This window comes from Pelophylax lessonae (genome assembly GCF_965119305.1).
Source record: "Pelophylax lessonae genome assembly, chromosome: 3".
In the NCBI taxonomy this organism is placed as follows: Eukaryota; Metazoa; Chordata; class Amphibia; order Anura; family Ranidae; genus Pelophylax; species Pelophylax lessonae.
Window position 1 is genome coordinate 606,915,740 of NC_138770.1, and position 15,853 is coordinate 606,931,592.

At 38.6% G+C, this 15,853-nt stretch overlaps 1 protein-coding gene across 1 annotated transcript in view; it reads right to left on the minus strand.

Annotated features, from left to right (window-relative positions):
* CNIH3 (cornichon family AMPA receptor auxiliary protein 3) overlaps nucleotides 1-15,853 on the minus strand; it is a 229,189-nt gene that overhangs the window by 37,036 nt on the left and 176,300 nt on the right. The window contains exon 4 of the mRNA XM_082252324.1: nucleotides 5,692-5,804. Within this exon, the coding sequence (XP_082108450.1) occupies nucleotides 5,692-5,804 (113 nt within the window). The remainder of the gene's footprint in view (nucleotides 1-5,691; nucleotides 5,805-15,853) is intronic.

Consider the following 15,853-nt stretch of genomic DNA (forward strand, 5'->3'; position numbering starts at 1 on the left):
TCCAGAAAAAATCTGAAAAAGTAACAAAATTAACAACATGAAACATATAACTCAAAATAAAAATGCAAAGTGTCTGTGTGTGTCCATAGCAGACCACACACAAATTCTGCAAAAAATGCATACATTTTATGTATATTTAAATTAAAAAAGAATCTACAGAAAATTCAGAAAATATATAAAACATACAAATATGACTCAAAATTGGGAACATACACACCACTTGAAAAACAAGAAAATTACACTATCTTTAAACCGTAACTCCACTCTTGTTGAGAAAAAGACATTCCCCTCTGGGTGATCTCTGTACATTGCAGGGATTTTAACAAACTTTGTTGCAGATTCCTACCTTTTGGTATTCTGAAGAAATCATTGTTTGTTCCTCTGTGCCTCTGTGCTGAGTGGGTTATAATGGGAGTGATTTCATAATTATCTGTCAGCTGTGGCAGCTGCAGGGCTCTAATGAGGAAAGCTTCTGGGCCTGCATCCCTTTAGACGTGTTCCTATTGGGATTTTCTCAGCAAAAATTACATTTTTGTTGCAGGGGGTGTCAGAAATCTGACTTGTATCTTAGGCATACTTCTGGGAAAATTGGTGAGCCAATCACACAAGCAGGAAATGATGTTTCTGGGGTGTGGTCAGTACACATGCTGTGTACAGAACAGTTCCAGGTAGCCATATTGCATTGCAATTTCAGAACATTACAACAGCTGCAGATTGAAAAGGAAAGGTATTTACTAATAACATTCAATTACAATATGATTTGTGTCGCAATTGTATACGCTGAATTGTTTTTTCTTTTTTTGCTGATTTTTTTCCTCATGAAAGTGGAGTTACTCTTTAAATTACTACAGATCAAAAGGTTTCAATCATATAAGTGAATCAAATGCCACTCAGAATTCAAACCCTCTGGAATTCTTGTTTGGAGAAAAAATATCCAATAAACCTCATGATTACAGAGAATTCCAAAACAGTCTCCACCTCTCCTGGGGGTGACAACCTTTTCAATTCCCTGTATTTGTAACAAAGAAGTGTCACCTTCATGAACTTCATTAAAATGTATAGCAACACTAGTGCTGTGCTCCTTTTCAATATCATAAACATGATCGTGCAAACGATCTCAGAGCCTTCTAGTTGGGTGACCCACATATTGAGTGGCACACTTTTTACAAGTGATCAAATCGATCGCTTTCCAGTGTTGCAGTTAATGAAGGCATTGATTTTAAAGCTTCTGCAATTTGCAGTGGAGAGAAAATGGTCACCTTTGATAATTCAAAGGCAACATGGTCAGCGATCAGCACTGCACTCAAATGAACCTACAAAATCCAGCCACGTTCCAGACCGATTGCAGGAACTAAAACCACTAGGAGATAAAGAATTGGCCAATGATGGTGCCCGGCATAACACAGATTTTAACCCTCCAGACAAATTATTGGCATAATATTCATTAACATACAGGATGGGTATATATCGTTCGCCTATCCTTCTGATTTTGTTATACTCCATGCTGTAGGAGGTGGGAAAATTGGGGTTTTATTCAAAGTGGATCTAAGTCTCTTGTCCTGTAATCATTTCTCTCTAGGTGTAGACTCTGCTATTTCAAATGCTCTATTAATAGTTTTATATTGATAACCTCTGTCACAAAACCTGGAGCACGTCTTGTCTCTTTCTTGATGGAAATCACACTCCTCATTGCAGATCCTGTGCAACCTCTGAAATTGACCAATTGGTATACCCTGGGTCACATGACTAGGGTGCCCAGAGTCAGCACGGAGGAGGGTGTTTCCTGAGAGGTGTTTCTTATATAAACTGGATTCAATGAGACCCTCCTTACTGGACAAAACCACATCCAAAAAAGGAATAGATCTGTCACTCAAAAGTCTTGTAAACTTTAGATTTAGATCAATGTTTTTCAAAAATAACAAAAAATTATCCAATGTGCCTACAGATCTGGAACAAATGAACTGCAGATCATCGATGAAACTATGATGAAACTTAATACTGGAACGAAAAGGATTATTATCCCCAAAAATGCGCTCCCCCTCCCACCAAATCATGTACAGGTTGGCGAGAGGGTGTAAACCAAGCGCCCATGGCTGCTCCACACTTCTGGGGATAGAAAGAACTATCAAACGAGAAGGAATTATGTGTTGGGTTGGGTAATCAAGGCATTCAAGGATATATTCCCTGTGTATAAGAGAGTTTCCACTATGGTGGTCCAGAAAGTATTCCACAGCTCGCATACTAGAGGAATGCGGTATGGAGGAGTACAGACTGGACACGTCGCAAGTGATCCATAGATCCCCTTCCTTCCATCTCATCTGGTTATATAAATTCAAAAGATGCTTAGTGTCCCTCAAGTGGCTGGGTAAACTCTTGACTAACTGTTGCAACTGACAATTTAACCACAGACCAAGATTTTCATTCAAAGAGCCTATCCCAGCCACTATAGTGCGACTAGTGAGAGGGGTTAAACCCCTGTGTGTTTTAGGGAGGTGATGGAATATGGGGAGTACAGTGAAATCAGGAACCATGGATTCACTATCTTTGGGGGGGGGACCTAAACAAACCCCCTTTTGCACAAGATCACTCAAGATTTTCTTAAACTGAACAGTGGGGTTCCCTTTTAATTTAGTATAGGTGCTCTCATCCAACAATTGCTGAATAGCCTCCTCACAGTACACGGAGGTATCCTGAACTACTACTAGACCACCCTTATCTGAGTTCTAAATAACGACAGAAGGATCCTGACTGAGAGTTTTTATTGCATCTCGTTCATCTACAGTAAGATTATCGTTATAAATCAACTTTCTGTTAGTAGTACGGGATGCTAGCTCCTTTTCAATACTCCTGTGGAATAAATCTAGAGATTTGCCCCTTGAGTTCACAGGGTAAAAGTCCGACTGCACCTTAAAGGGAGCAACCACAGCCAAGGTATGGAACTCCTCCTGACTGCCGACAGACTCCCCCCTGTAAATCCGGAAGGTCCTGCACCAGACATTGATCAAGAAAGTGGTCCCTGAGGTCAGGGATGGATGGGTCCATTTTGTCCAAGACTAATTTTAAGCCCAGTGTGGGTAATTCTTACTTTCATGACAACAGCAACCACTATTCACAATGGATAAAAAATGTACCTTTTGGGCAATTTTGTAGACTTAGGCGTATCTGTACCCTCAAGTGTGACTATATGAAACAGAGCAGCATCCTCAAAAAGAAATTTAGGCATAAGGGCTACCAAGATAGCCATATAGAAGAGGCATATAACAAATATCTACTCTCATACGAGAGCCCGGATATCTACATCAATACAGATCGAGAAAAGAGTCAGGCCCCTAAGAAGCATGAAATGCAACAGGTCAACCTTTGTACCCGATATAACAACAAGGCCTGGCACATGCAGCAGATCTTCCATAAACATTGAGATATCCTAAAAAAGGACCGGATTCTAGGTAGCCAGATTTCAGATAAGCCCCGCTTTATCTAAAGAAAGCCCAGAGATTTGAGGAGTTTAGTTGCTCCCAGCAGGGTACAGAAACCCAAAAAAGCATGTAATAACCATTTAGACCAATGGTCTTCATTTTTTAGACCAAAAGGGTAATTACAAGTGTGGAGTCAGAAATTGTGGCACTTGTAATTACTGTACATGTGGAATCGTAAACAGGTTATTCTAGGTACTGATGGCAAAACACATCGGATTAAACAATTCATCAACTGTAGGACCTCTTTTGTAGCATATGGCATTCTATGCCGTTGTGGCCTATTGTACGTCAGCCAGACTTCACAACCACTCAGGGTACGCATTGGCGAACATAAATGTAGTATTATTAAAGGGAGAGATAAATACTCTGTCCCCCAACACTTTAAAGATTGTCATCAGACATATCGTATGTGGTAAATTTCTTGATTCTCAGACCTCTCTGGATTCTTTTGAGGGAGAGATAATCTGTGAGGGTATTTTTATCCCAAAAAGATTCCATCTCTTTAACCTTGAGTTTCTTCATCTTCATAAACATGAACCTTAATGAACCCACATCTTCATTAACAATGGTGTGTAAACTTCAAACCTCAAAGGGTTCTCTTTCACCCACTCCCAAAGTTCTACTATATCTCTCCCCTGCCGTATTGCCAATATTGTCTAATAAAGTGCTCATAATTAGGTATAAATCCTCTTTAATGTAATGACACTCAGCTGTGTACTCACTGAGCTCACATGCAATGAATAATCATTTTGAAATGAGAACAATTTGCATATCGGCAGGGAAGAAGGGAGGTCGACACATTTGACATGTTTAACATGCTTTGTCAAAACCATACAGGATACAACCATCACACACACATATATATAATAAATATCACATGGTTACACAGGTGTAAAACATGAGTTGATGGGATCCAAGAACTTCAATAAGCTGTTCCTGCTTCACAAGCCATATTGATCAGCAGAAATCAGCCGTTCCTGCTTCACAAGCCATATTGATCAGCCCATTCTTCAAAAAATAAACCAAAAATTGGAAACATCGAGAAAATCTTAAGAAGTAACAAAATTAACAACATGAAACATATAGCTCAAAATAAAAATGCAAAGTATATGTGTGTGTCAATATCTGACCACACACAAATTCTGCAAAAAATGCATAAATTATCTAAGCAACCTGGGTTTCCATAACACCTCAGCAGTGCCACAGGCTGATCGCCTCCATGCCACGCCGCATTGATTCAGTAATTCATGGAAAAGGAGCCCCAATCAAGTATTAGTATAGTGCATACTATACTTTACATGGACATACTTTTCGGTAAGCCAACATTACTGTATTAAAAATCCTTTTTTTTTTTAATTGGTCTTATGTAATATTCTAATTTTTTTGAGATACGGATTTTTGAGTTTTCATTAGCTGTAAGCCATAATCATCAAAATTTAGAAAAAAGAAATGCTTGAAATACTGTAAATCACTCTGTGTGTAACACATATATATATAAAGTATTTGAGTTTCACTTTTTGAAATTGAATTACTGAAATAAATTAACTTTTTGATGATATTCTAATTTTTTGAGATGCACATCAAATAAATAAATAAATAAATAAATATATATATATATATATATATATTAGAAAAAGAAAAAACATATATACATATATTTCAAATAGATATACTGTAAAACATTAACATAGTAATTTATATGAAAAAGAAATTGACTGAAAACCTTCTCTTTAACGTTCTTCTTTCTCTATCATATTCACATAAAAAAAAAAAGGAAAAAAAAAAACTCGACCTTGAATTTGAAATTTGCAGATAATTTTTTTCAGATTTTCTTCACATTCTATTAGCTTCATGGTTAGTTGTAAATTAAGTCAGAGATCCAATATAACTGTCAGGGAAATAGCATTTTCTGAAGGAAGTCAGTACCCTTATTTCTTTATTCCAACAAGTTTACTTTAAAGTGAGCTTTTAATTTTACTGTAGTTCTGTATTGAGTGGTGAAGGGCTAAAACCTTGAGTGGGTTTTTATTGCTGCCCGTGTCACTACTGGAGAGATTTTACATAATTTCCTGTTCTTGTCACGCCTGATAATAAGACGGGGAAACCTTCCTAGTGGAGACACAGACAGCAAACCTGACAGTTCCAAGCCTTTATCTTTTTTCTGGATTTGGGTTTTGGTATAACTGTGATATGCTGCATAGGAGAGAATTCTTACCTCCATACATGATAGAAAAGCAATGGTGCATTTAACCCAAGTGTCAACCATTCCTCTGCACAAAGAAACATTATACAGAAGAGGCTGTGTATGGAATATTCTGGAAGAACCAGCTAAACACAGAACAGAAGAAAAATATGTTAGCAGGCAGGATTATAATTACAAAGGAGCAATAATGCAAAAGTCATCATTAAAGCTGTAGCTGTAGATATAAACAATGAAATTGCAGCTTCCACTACACTTGCACAAAGGACAGGTTTGCAGGCAAATTTTAGTTCAGTTATTAATATTAGGGTCAGCCGCCAAATTTTGTTATATTTACCTGTCTGTGCTCTGTCCTGGTGGGTGCACACAGACCCTTTTTTTTAAATCACCCAGCCCTGTTTACTATGATGTCTATCTCCTTAAGATATTCTTTTCATACTCCGCTGTGTAGCTCTACTACACAGTAAGATTGAAGCCTTGACCAAACAACAGCAATCACTAACACAATGTTTTCTTATAGAAGTTCAGTTGACCATCACAAGAAATTGGACACTCATTATTTTCCTATAGTTTAAACAAAAAGTAAATAACATCTAAAAATTGTACAAATTCCTTTGAATAGAGGAGCCATATGCGTTCCTTTCATTCCATTCAGGAATGGATATCGTTTGGGATACTTTTACATGGGGGGCTACCTACCTCCCATGCATATATATTAAGGCCTATCTAACCAATTGCCTCCAATGCAACCTTTGATGATGGACGTATCTTCCTTCACCCTTTTATTCTATTGTAACCTCTTTGTCTTAGGTCTCCTTAGGTCTCTTATATTTACTGACCTTACAGACTAATACATATAGTAGATCCTGGGAGTCACGCACAACCTGCTGCAGAGCTAATCCTAACACTAGCCATACACTTATAAAAATTACTGGATCAGGGGGAGACTTAATCAGTCAGTCCAGGTGGTAGGGTTTCCTGTGTGTGCTGCTTGTCCTTTTTCATGCTCTTTAACTCTACTTCAAGGCTGGAAAGTTGCCACATGTATGGTCAGCTTATTTGTTAGATGAAACACCCAAATGTGGGCAGAAACACACAAATCTCTCATCAGGACAGGAGCAGAAATGACACATGGCAAATATGGGATACTATTGGAGTGAATACATTTAGGACATGTAGCTACCCTGCCCTAGGCTGGCAAATTTAGTTTTCGGCTCTGCTGTACCCAGCAGAGCAGCAATTTATTTTCCAGGTCTAGTCAGGTCTCCCTAAACAGGGTGGTTGATTTCTCCTGCCTGCCTCTAGAAGAAGCTTCCACCCAGAAAGTTTGGCTGGTGATACAATAAATGTTAGGGAGGGTTTGTTTAAAGCTCACTTTCCTGGGGTATCTGTCCCTGGGAGGCAGCTTGCATTACTGAAGAGCTTGTGCTTGGCTGAGGGCCTGGAGAAACCTAGACTGACAGAAATCTAGGGGATCCCACCTTAGGAAGCTGGGCTGCAGAAGAACCCCTTTCAGTGAAGAGTGTTGCAGTGTCAGGGATTTGACTTGAACCTGGGACCTCTGCTGTGTCTGGCAATGACTCCTCTCACTGAGCTACCTAAGATGCTGGACAACACACAGTCTGATTCATTGGAAAGCCCTGCCTTGTGTCTTAACTTCTAGTGAATGTTGAACTCTTTGCTCCTCCCATGAACTTCCTGATTCAAGCCATGTCTCTGCACTCCCTGTTTGCCAGATTATTGTGCTCTTTTCAGCCAGTATCTCGCTCTCGTCTTCCCTGATGTCATCCATATTTTGCTACCATTCGTTATTGACCCCTGGCTTGTTCTTCGACTACACTTTTGCCTAATCCCAATCTGCAACTACTCATTACTGACCCTTGGCTTGTTCACTTCGCTTCTGTTTGATCCTTACCTACTTATCCGCTACTGGACCCTGGCTTGATCACCTCCTGGTGGGGTGACTCTGAGGACTGTGGCCTGGTACTAACACGCAGCAAAATCTATCTACACCATAATGAGCTCTGGTGAACACCAATTAGTACTTAGACCCCGCACCTCAGCAGAGCCTGCCTCATTGGTCAGGGTGACTGTGTACTTATCCTGCTGGTCGGAGTAGTCATGCAACTGCTATAGCAGCTGGTCTTCGAGCCTGACCCCTGATTGTAATACGCAGGGAAGCTGGTTGTGAAGCTGTCTCCGGACACTGAGCAGGACCTTTTGTCTGGAGCTCCAGGTGGGCCTGTTCTTTGAGGGCTAGTTGCCAGAGGTTGCTACAATTACTGTGACTGCTCTTATACAGTCTCAGACTAATTGGCTGTCTCCCAGACTGCTACTTAAGGACTTTGCCTGAGAATCTGTCCTCTAATGCCCACGTGTATTTTGGAGTATCCTGCATCCTCATCCCTCTACCCATCTGTGTTCACCTACTACAATAAATCTTCAAAGAGACACCCCTAAACTATGCCTGTGTTTGTTGGTGTGCTCTGGAACTGGCATATAAGGGACGACATATAAGAAACCATGAGCTGACTCGGCTCACTAAGCTCCACCTAAACATCTAACTTAACAATCACTTTTAGGTGGATTGGTCCTCTAAAACCTTTATAAGACATGTGTGGTTCGTTTTGTTCCAAATCAAAATTTGGATGAATTTTTCATTATTCGGATGTATCCAAATTTCCGAATTGCAATAGTAATAAATTTAAATAAATCAGAAATAACAAAACTAAATTTCGTACAAAAATTTGAATTCCAATCATATTCATAAAGTATTCGAATATAGTTGGAATTTGAATCATTTTCCAATACTTTTTGAATTTCTGACTAGAATAAAAGAGAATCCATAATAAAGGAATGGAATAGAAAAGAATATAATATAATGGAACAGAATATAAAAGAAAAAAATAATAGAAAATAAAGGAATAGAATAGAAAAAAAAACAAAATAATAAAATAGAATGAAATAAAAAGAATAAAACCATCTTCTGAAATTTGAATTTTAAATAGAACAAATTCAAATTGGAATAGAATAGAAAAGAATAAAATGGAATAGAAAAAAGAGAATATAACCATCTTCCAAAATTTGAATTTCAAATAGATTAAATTTGAATTAGAATAAAATAGAAAATAATAGAATAGAATAAAATAAAAAGAATATAATAATTTCCTAAAATTCAATTAGAATACATTTGAATAGACTAGAAAATAATAGATTAGAATAAAAAAGAATATAATAAAATAGAAAGAATATACTGTAACCATCTTCCAAAACTTAAGTTTTCAAATAGAATAGAAAAGAATATAATATAATAGAAAATAATAGAAAAATAAAAGAACAGAATATAAAAGAATAGAATAAAATAGAAAAAAACAATAGAATAGAAAGAATATAACCATCTTCCAAAATTGGAATTTCGAATAAAATAAATTTGAATTAGAATAGAATTAATATAGAATTCTATTCAAATTAGATTAAAATTCTCTGATTTTGGTCAAATAGAGTTTAACCACTTAAGGGTCAGAAGGTTTTACCCCCTTAATGCTCAGGCCATTTTTTGCGATTCGGCACTGCATTACTTTAACTGACAATTGCATGGTCGTGCCCTAATAAAATCTATGTCCTTTTTTCCCACAAATAGAGCTTTCTTTTGCTGGTATTTGATCACCTGTGAGATTTTTATTTAGTGCGCTATGCACAAAAAAAGAGCGACAATTCTGAAAAAAAAAAAAAAAACAATATTTTTCACTTCCTGCTATATAACATTCCCAGAGAAAATATGTGAAAATCAAATTTTTCCATCATTTTATGCCAATTTGTATTCTGCCACAAATTTTTGGTAAAAAAATTGCAATAAGCGTATTTTTATTGGCTTGCGCAAAAGTTATCACGTCTACAAACTCTAGGGGAAAGATTTATGTAATTTTGTTTATTTATTTTTTTTACTAGTAATGGCGGCGATCTGCAATTTTTAGCGGGACTGCGACTTTGCGGCGGACAGATTTGACCCCTAACTGACATTTTTGACACTTTTGGGGAGACCAGTGACATTACTACAGTACAGTAGTACAGCTAAAAATATGCACTGTTACTGTACTAATGACACTGGCAGGGAAGGGGTTAACACCAGGGCGATCAAAGGGTTAAGTGTGAGCCTAGAGGGTGTTTTCTAACTGTGAGGGGGAGGGACTTGTGGAATCAACACAAAGACCTGTGATCCTAAATAGGAGGATCACAGGCGCAGACCGTCGTTCTCTGCACACGGGGAGCGATCACGGGTGCCTGGCGGCAATCGCTGCTGCCGGCCCTGTGGATTAGCTTCCCAGCTGCCTAATGGGGGCGGACGCACGCCTCCGGCGGCTCACGCATGCCCCCAGGAGTGCTCCCGCGAACCGCTATATAGGTACGGTGGTTCGCGCAGCGGAGCCAGCCTGCCGCAGTATACCTGCGGCGGGCAGTCGGCAAGTGCTTAATTCGAATTTGAATAAACAAAACAAATTCCGAAAACAAATTAAATGAATTTAACGAATTTAAGGAAACAAATTTCTGTAACTAACAAAAACTAAATACATTTTTGCGTTCTGCACATGTCCAATCATTGTGCTCAAAAAGACCTTTTCTTTTCCTGTGTTTTATTGTACTATGCAAGGAACAAAGGAACAATTTGGTAAAGGAAAATGGTAGCTTCATAGATGTCACTCCGGGAGTACAGCAGCTAGATTAAAATTTTATGTGTTCGCTCAATTCCCAGAAATCGTCTCACATGTTTTGCACACATCCAAAAGATGAACTCATTTGTGATGTATCATTACCTGCCTATTCATGTATAACATATAAGACAAATTCTATATCCACTAATTAGATATAAGACAGTGGCCTATAAGTCATGCAAGTGACTGGAGGGATATATGAAATATTTACTAATTTTCCTTTGCATTATCTGATCAGATAAAAAAAATATCAGCGGTATGAACACCCGCCAGTGGGTGACCTTTACTTGCACGTGTTTTCTGGATGTTTAAGTAATTAGCTATATAAGTCTTTCTGACCTTTAAAAACTAGAGCTACAGGTTTCAGCTGCCGGGCAGCCTATACTAAAGGCTAATGTGCTTGTACAGAGCAAGTGCACAGGGTCTTTTGTATACACATTTAGGGCATGATCCAATTATGATCCCCCCCGGGTTGTCACATTATTTATTTTCCAGAATCTCAAACAAGAAGTTGCTCATTGGAGATGACAAAGAATAGAACATTGCTATTTATTAAAAATACATTTTCAAGTTCATAGTAGGCCTAATATCTAATGATAACCGGTCATGGTTCTTTCTGTGAGATTAAACAAGTCATCTGAACCCTTTTGCTGCCAGAGTCTTTTTTTCCAAACACATGTTAAAGTACCCATAGAATAGAAACATGCTCGTTACAGTTTTTGTTATGTTGCATGATGTTAGTACAACTGTTTATCAAATTTTATTTACATCACAATTTAAGTTTAAATTAAGTTTAGTGCACAGAAACACAAAATTTCAAGAGTTTCTGTCGATTAGAAAAGATGAGACTGAGGCGAGTAAGTAGACACCAAATATGTCAGGTCCTAAAACTGTTTGCAGCCACATAGGCTTGGTTTACACTAGTGCGGGCTGTGCATCCCGTGTCTGCTCGGGTACGGCAGCCTATTTGTTTGAATGGGCTGCTGCGCCACATGAAACACACAAAAAGCTCCTTGCACCTTTTTAAAAACACGGCTACAGGGAAACCGCATGGTCTTTTTGACCATGCAGTTTCCCTGCGGTTCCCACACCTGCAATCGCGCTTTGGGCTGAGATCTACGAGGATGCCATTCAGAATGAATAAAAGCCCTGCACGTCTCCCAAAAGCAGAGTCGGCTGTGGGTGGTTGCGGTTCGCACTAGTGTGAACCTAACCTACATGGAGACAAATTAGAATACCCAAAATTTTCTATAGGCGATGCTTTAAAAACCTTTACAGTTCATCAATTTAGTTAACCATTAATTATGGCCCTGGAAAAAAAAATTCTTACAATGATGTGTGCATTGGTACACAATATGTATCATGCAATAGTAGTTTATGCTCCCGAGTGCACTTTATCTGTTTGCGTGTGCGTGGGGGGAGGGGGGGACTTTAGACTTTTTTTAAAAAAAATTTTTATTGATTTTATTATTTTAACCTTTTTTTTTTTTTTCGACAAACCTTATTACTATCACAAGAAGGCTGACAAGCCCCCTATGTAATAGCATATATTGGGAGCAAGAGAACCCGGAACAGATGTGGGTGGTCACTTGTATTTGACAGTCCAAAGCTGTCTTACATCGTAATACTACCACGTAGTAACAATTACAGCAGTGGCAGTAAAGGGGTTAAAGGGAAACAGAGCAATGTGTGACGGACCATTTACACCTGTCCATGTTTATTGAAACCCTCATTTTAATGTATGTTAGTGCAGTGGTATATGTGTGTACGCCAACGTAATAATACGGTAAAGAAAATGTACCTGCACTATAAGGCCCCACAACACACATATGTAAATGCTTTGTACATTTTTTTTTTTTTTTTATCTTTTTTTTACCTTTATATATAATGTACGTACGTTTTCTTTTTTTTTTTTTTGATGTGTTGAGGCTCGTTATTTGCCCATTTAAAGTTTTACTAAACCCAGGACTTTGCATTCACTATATCTGGTATCCCACAGTACACAGAAAACGGAAATGAAATTATTTTATTAAATATAAATTGCGGTATTCCTTTTCTTATCAGACGTATATAGCAGTCTTGTGACTTCTATCAGTGTCCAGCTGAGCAATGGTTAAAACTTGTAGGAGGAGTTCCCATTCTCCTCTGACTGTCCTATGTGGCTGCATGATTCATGACCCTCTGTCTGGACAGTGCTGATTGGCCCTGTGCTGATCACATAGAGAGAAGACAGGATTAAACAGACTTTTAACACAATGTGGAGGAATAACTCTTAACGTTCTACAGTGAGTATTACAAGCATGCTTTACTGCATATACAGACTGATTTTACTGTTATGGGTTTAGTAACACCTTAAAGTTAATAGGATAACGTAATGCAACAGAAACACATGGAAAACGCCTTATGTGATTTATTTACAGTCTGAACATCTTGCAAGAAGATGTCAAAGGTTTCCTTGTGCCCTATACTACTAGATATCTCTGGTGCGCCATCTCTCATTTGACAAACTGTCCTAATGTCCTAACAAGTTCTAATCAACCTTGAAGCCAATATCTGGGTTATAGATCCAGGATCATTGAAGAAAGCTTCAATAACCTTCGGGAACCATTTGAAGACAAATGGCTTTCCTAAAACCCTTAAAGTGGTATGTTTTAAAGTGACATTTTCTACATTAAGGTAAATAATCCCCCTCTATTAGTTTTGGGTGAACAGTCCAGCCTGAGCATGAGTTTGGGATGAACGTTAGTTGTTCACCCGTTCAGGCAAACACCTGAATTGTCAGGGCGTTTGACTGTTTGTTCGGCCTGCTGAGCGCCCAACAATCCAGTGCTTGCCATACAGTGCAATGGAAGCCCCAATTGGTTGAAGCAGTAAAGGATTTGCCCAATCAGGGCACAGAACACTATCAGAGCCATGATTAAAAAAAGTAATGATGACTGTGCCCAATCATGGCTCATTGCACATAGACCCACCCCACACTATAAAAGGTTCCTTCCCAGAGCAGACATTTGCAATGTGATATTGGAGTGGAGATAAAAATAACAGGGCTCTGATCATTGCTACTAGCGGGTTAGTTTGCTATTGTGATTCTATTGTGAGTGTAGAATGTCAGTGTAGTGTAAATATAGTGATAGTGCAGCGTGAGTGTAGTGCGACCGTTCATTTTTACTGTAGTGCCAGTTTAGTGTTTCAGGGCAGCATGTAGAAGTGTGTCAGTTTAGAGTGTCAGGGCAGTTTTAATGCAGCATAGTAGTGCATCAGGGCACTTTTACAGAAGTATATTGAAGCGCGTTAGTGCACTTTTACTGTAGTATATTGAAGCATGTTAGTGCACGTTTACTACAGTATATTGAAGTGCGTTAGTGCACGTGTACTGTAGTATATTGAAGTGCGTTAGTTCACTTTTTCGGCAGTATATTGAAGTGTGTTAGTGTACGTTTACTGCAGTATATTGAAATGCGTTAGTGCACGATGACGGCAGTATATTGAAGTACATTAGTGCACGTTTATGGCAGTATATTGAAGTGCGTAAGTGCACTTTTACGGCAGTATACTGAAGTGTGTTAGTGCACTTTTACTGCAATGTATTGAATTGCGTTAGGTCACTTTTACTGCAGTATATTAAGGTGTGTCAGAGTACTTTTACGGCAGTATATTGAAATGCGTTAGTGCACTATTATGGCAGTATATTGAAGTGCAATAGTACACTTTTACTGCAGTATATTGAAGTGCATTAATGCAGTTTTACTGCAGTAAATTAAATTGCATTAGTGCACTTTTACTGCAGTATATTGAAGTGCTTTAGTGCACTTTTATGGCAGTATACTGAAGTGCGTTAGTGCACTTTTACTGCAATGTATTGAATTGCGTTAGTGCACTTTTACTGCAGTATATTGAGGTGTGTCAGAGTACTTTTATGGCAGTATATTGAAGTGCATTAGTGCACTATTATGGCAGTATATTGAAGTGCAATAGTGCACTTTTACTGCAGTATATTGAAGTGCGTTAAGGCAGTTCTACTGCAGTATATTAAATTGCATTAGTGCACTTTTACTGCAGTATATTGAAGTGCTTTAGTGCACTTTTGCTGCAGTATATTGAATTGCGTCAGTGCATTTTTTCTGCAGTATATTGTAGTGTGTCAGTGGAGCATGTGCACCAAACACCACTTTCCATTGATTAAAGCGCATCCAAGTAAACATTTACCCGTCTCTATTACATTTCGGTAATAACCCCCCTTGATCATGTACGTAAGGTGGATGTAGTCCGTCCTCAGGCAGGGCACCAATTCCTCTGTTTCGTGATGTTGCCTGTGCTATCCAGCCACAGTATGCAGAGGAGGTGGTGGACTGCCTTACTAAACTATCCTCATTCTCTATCACCCAAGCAGAGACTAGTGCACAGACCACCGCAGCTGCCAGAGCGGCTTGTTCTGCCTCCTTGTCCACAGCTACTCTTGTCATAACCCAAGCATCATGCATGGAGGAGTTATTTGAACACAGCATCAGCCACTTGCTCCTTGACTATGCAAAGCCATTACTTGTTTCATCAACAGTACCTCTATAGGGTTAGGGTGTGAAGGCACCACCAACACCTAAAGCCCAATTTTTTTCCACACCTGTTACTTCTATCCAAAGTCTGTGAAAGAGACACCAGAATTTAACCAAAAAATCTTTAATCTTGCACTAATTTGTGGCCTTATCATACAGCCTGGCTCCCCAAGCTGTTTATAAAATAAAGAAAGCTTGAAGGAAAAATGTCATTTTTTTGCCTATATAAAAGTCAGTTTTGCTGTAGCAGGTTCTATACATGGTACAGATGTTCCACTTTACAGGCAGACTAAGGAGACCCCCCAGGCACTATATTTAAAGGAATTTTTCATTTTTTTTCCACTTTAAGTATCAGTAAATCATTGCATCATTCATTTGAAAATAGTGTTATTTTTTTTTTTTTTTTAAATGTTTCATTGATACATGTCCTACTGTGCAGTACCTGGAACCCCATACCCTTTGCATTCCCAATAACTTGCATCTAAGTCTTCAAATGTGCACTTTTGATTTTTCCAGTTCGGGTCCTATAGACTTCAATAGGGTTCATTATTTGGGCTCCAAACTTTTAGGTTGTTTTGATGGTTTTTGCGGGAACCGAACTGGGGGGTGTTTGGCCCATGTCTACCCACTACTTGTCCTACCCCACTCCCCAAACAACCCCCCCCCCCCCCGTCGCTAAACACTTGATTTTTTTTTATGGCATTTAACACTTTTTTACTCACTATTTCATCACAGACAGCATCTCTGTCTGCAGTGGGAAGTGAAGCATTTAGTAGCTGTATTACTACTGCTGGTAAATGTGCCAGCTCCCACTTAGAGCTACTGGTTGCCAAGAACCTGATGACATCCTAACAACCAGTCACTCATACCCACCCAAATTATTCAGCTGTCAACTGAATACTTCCAGGAAAAAAACAG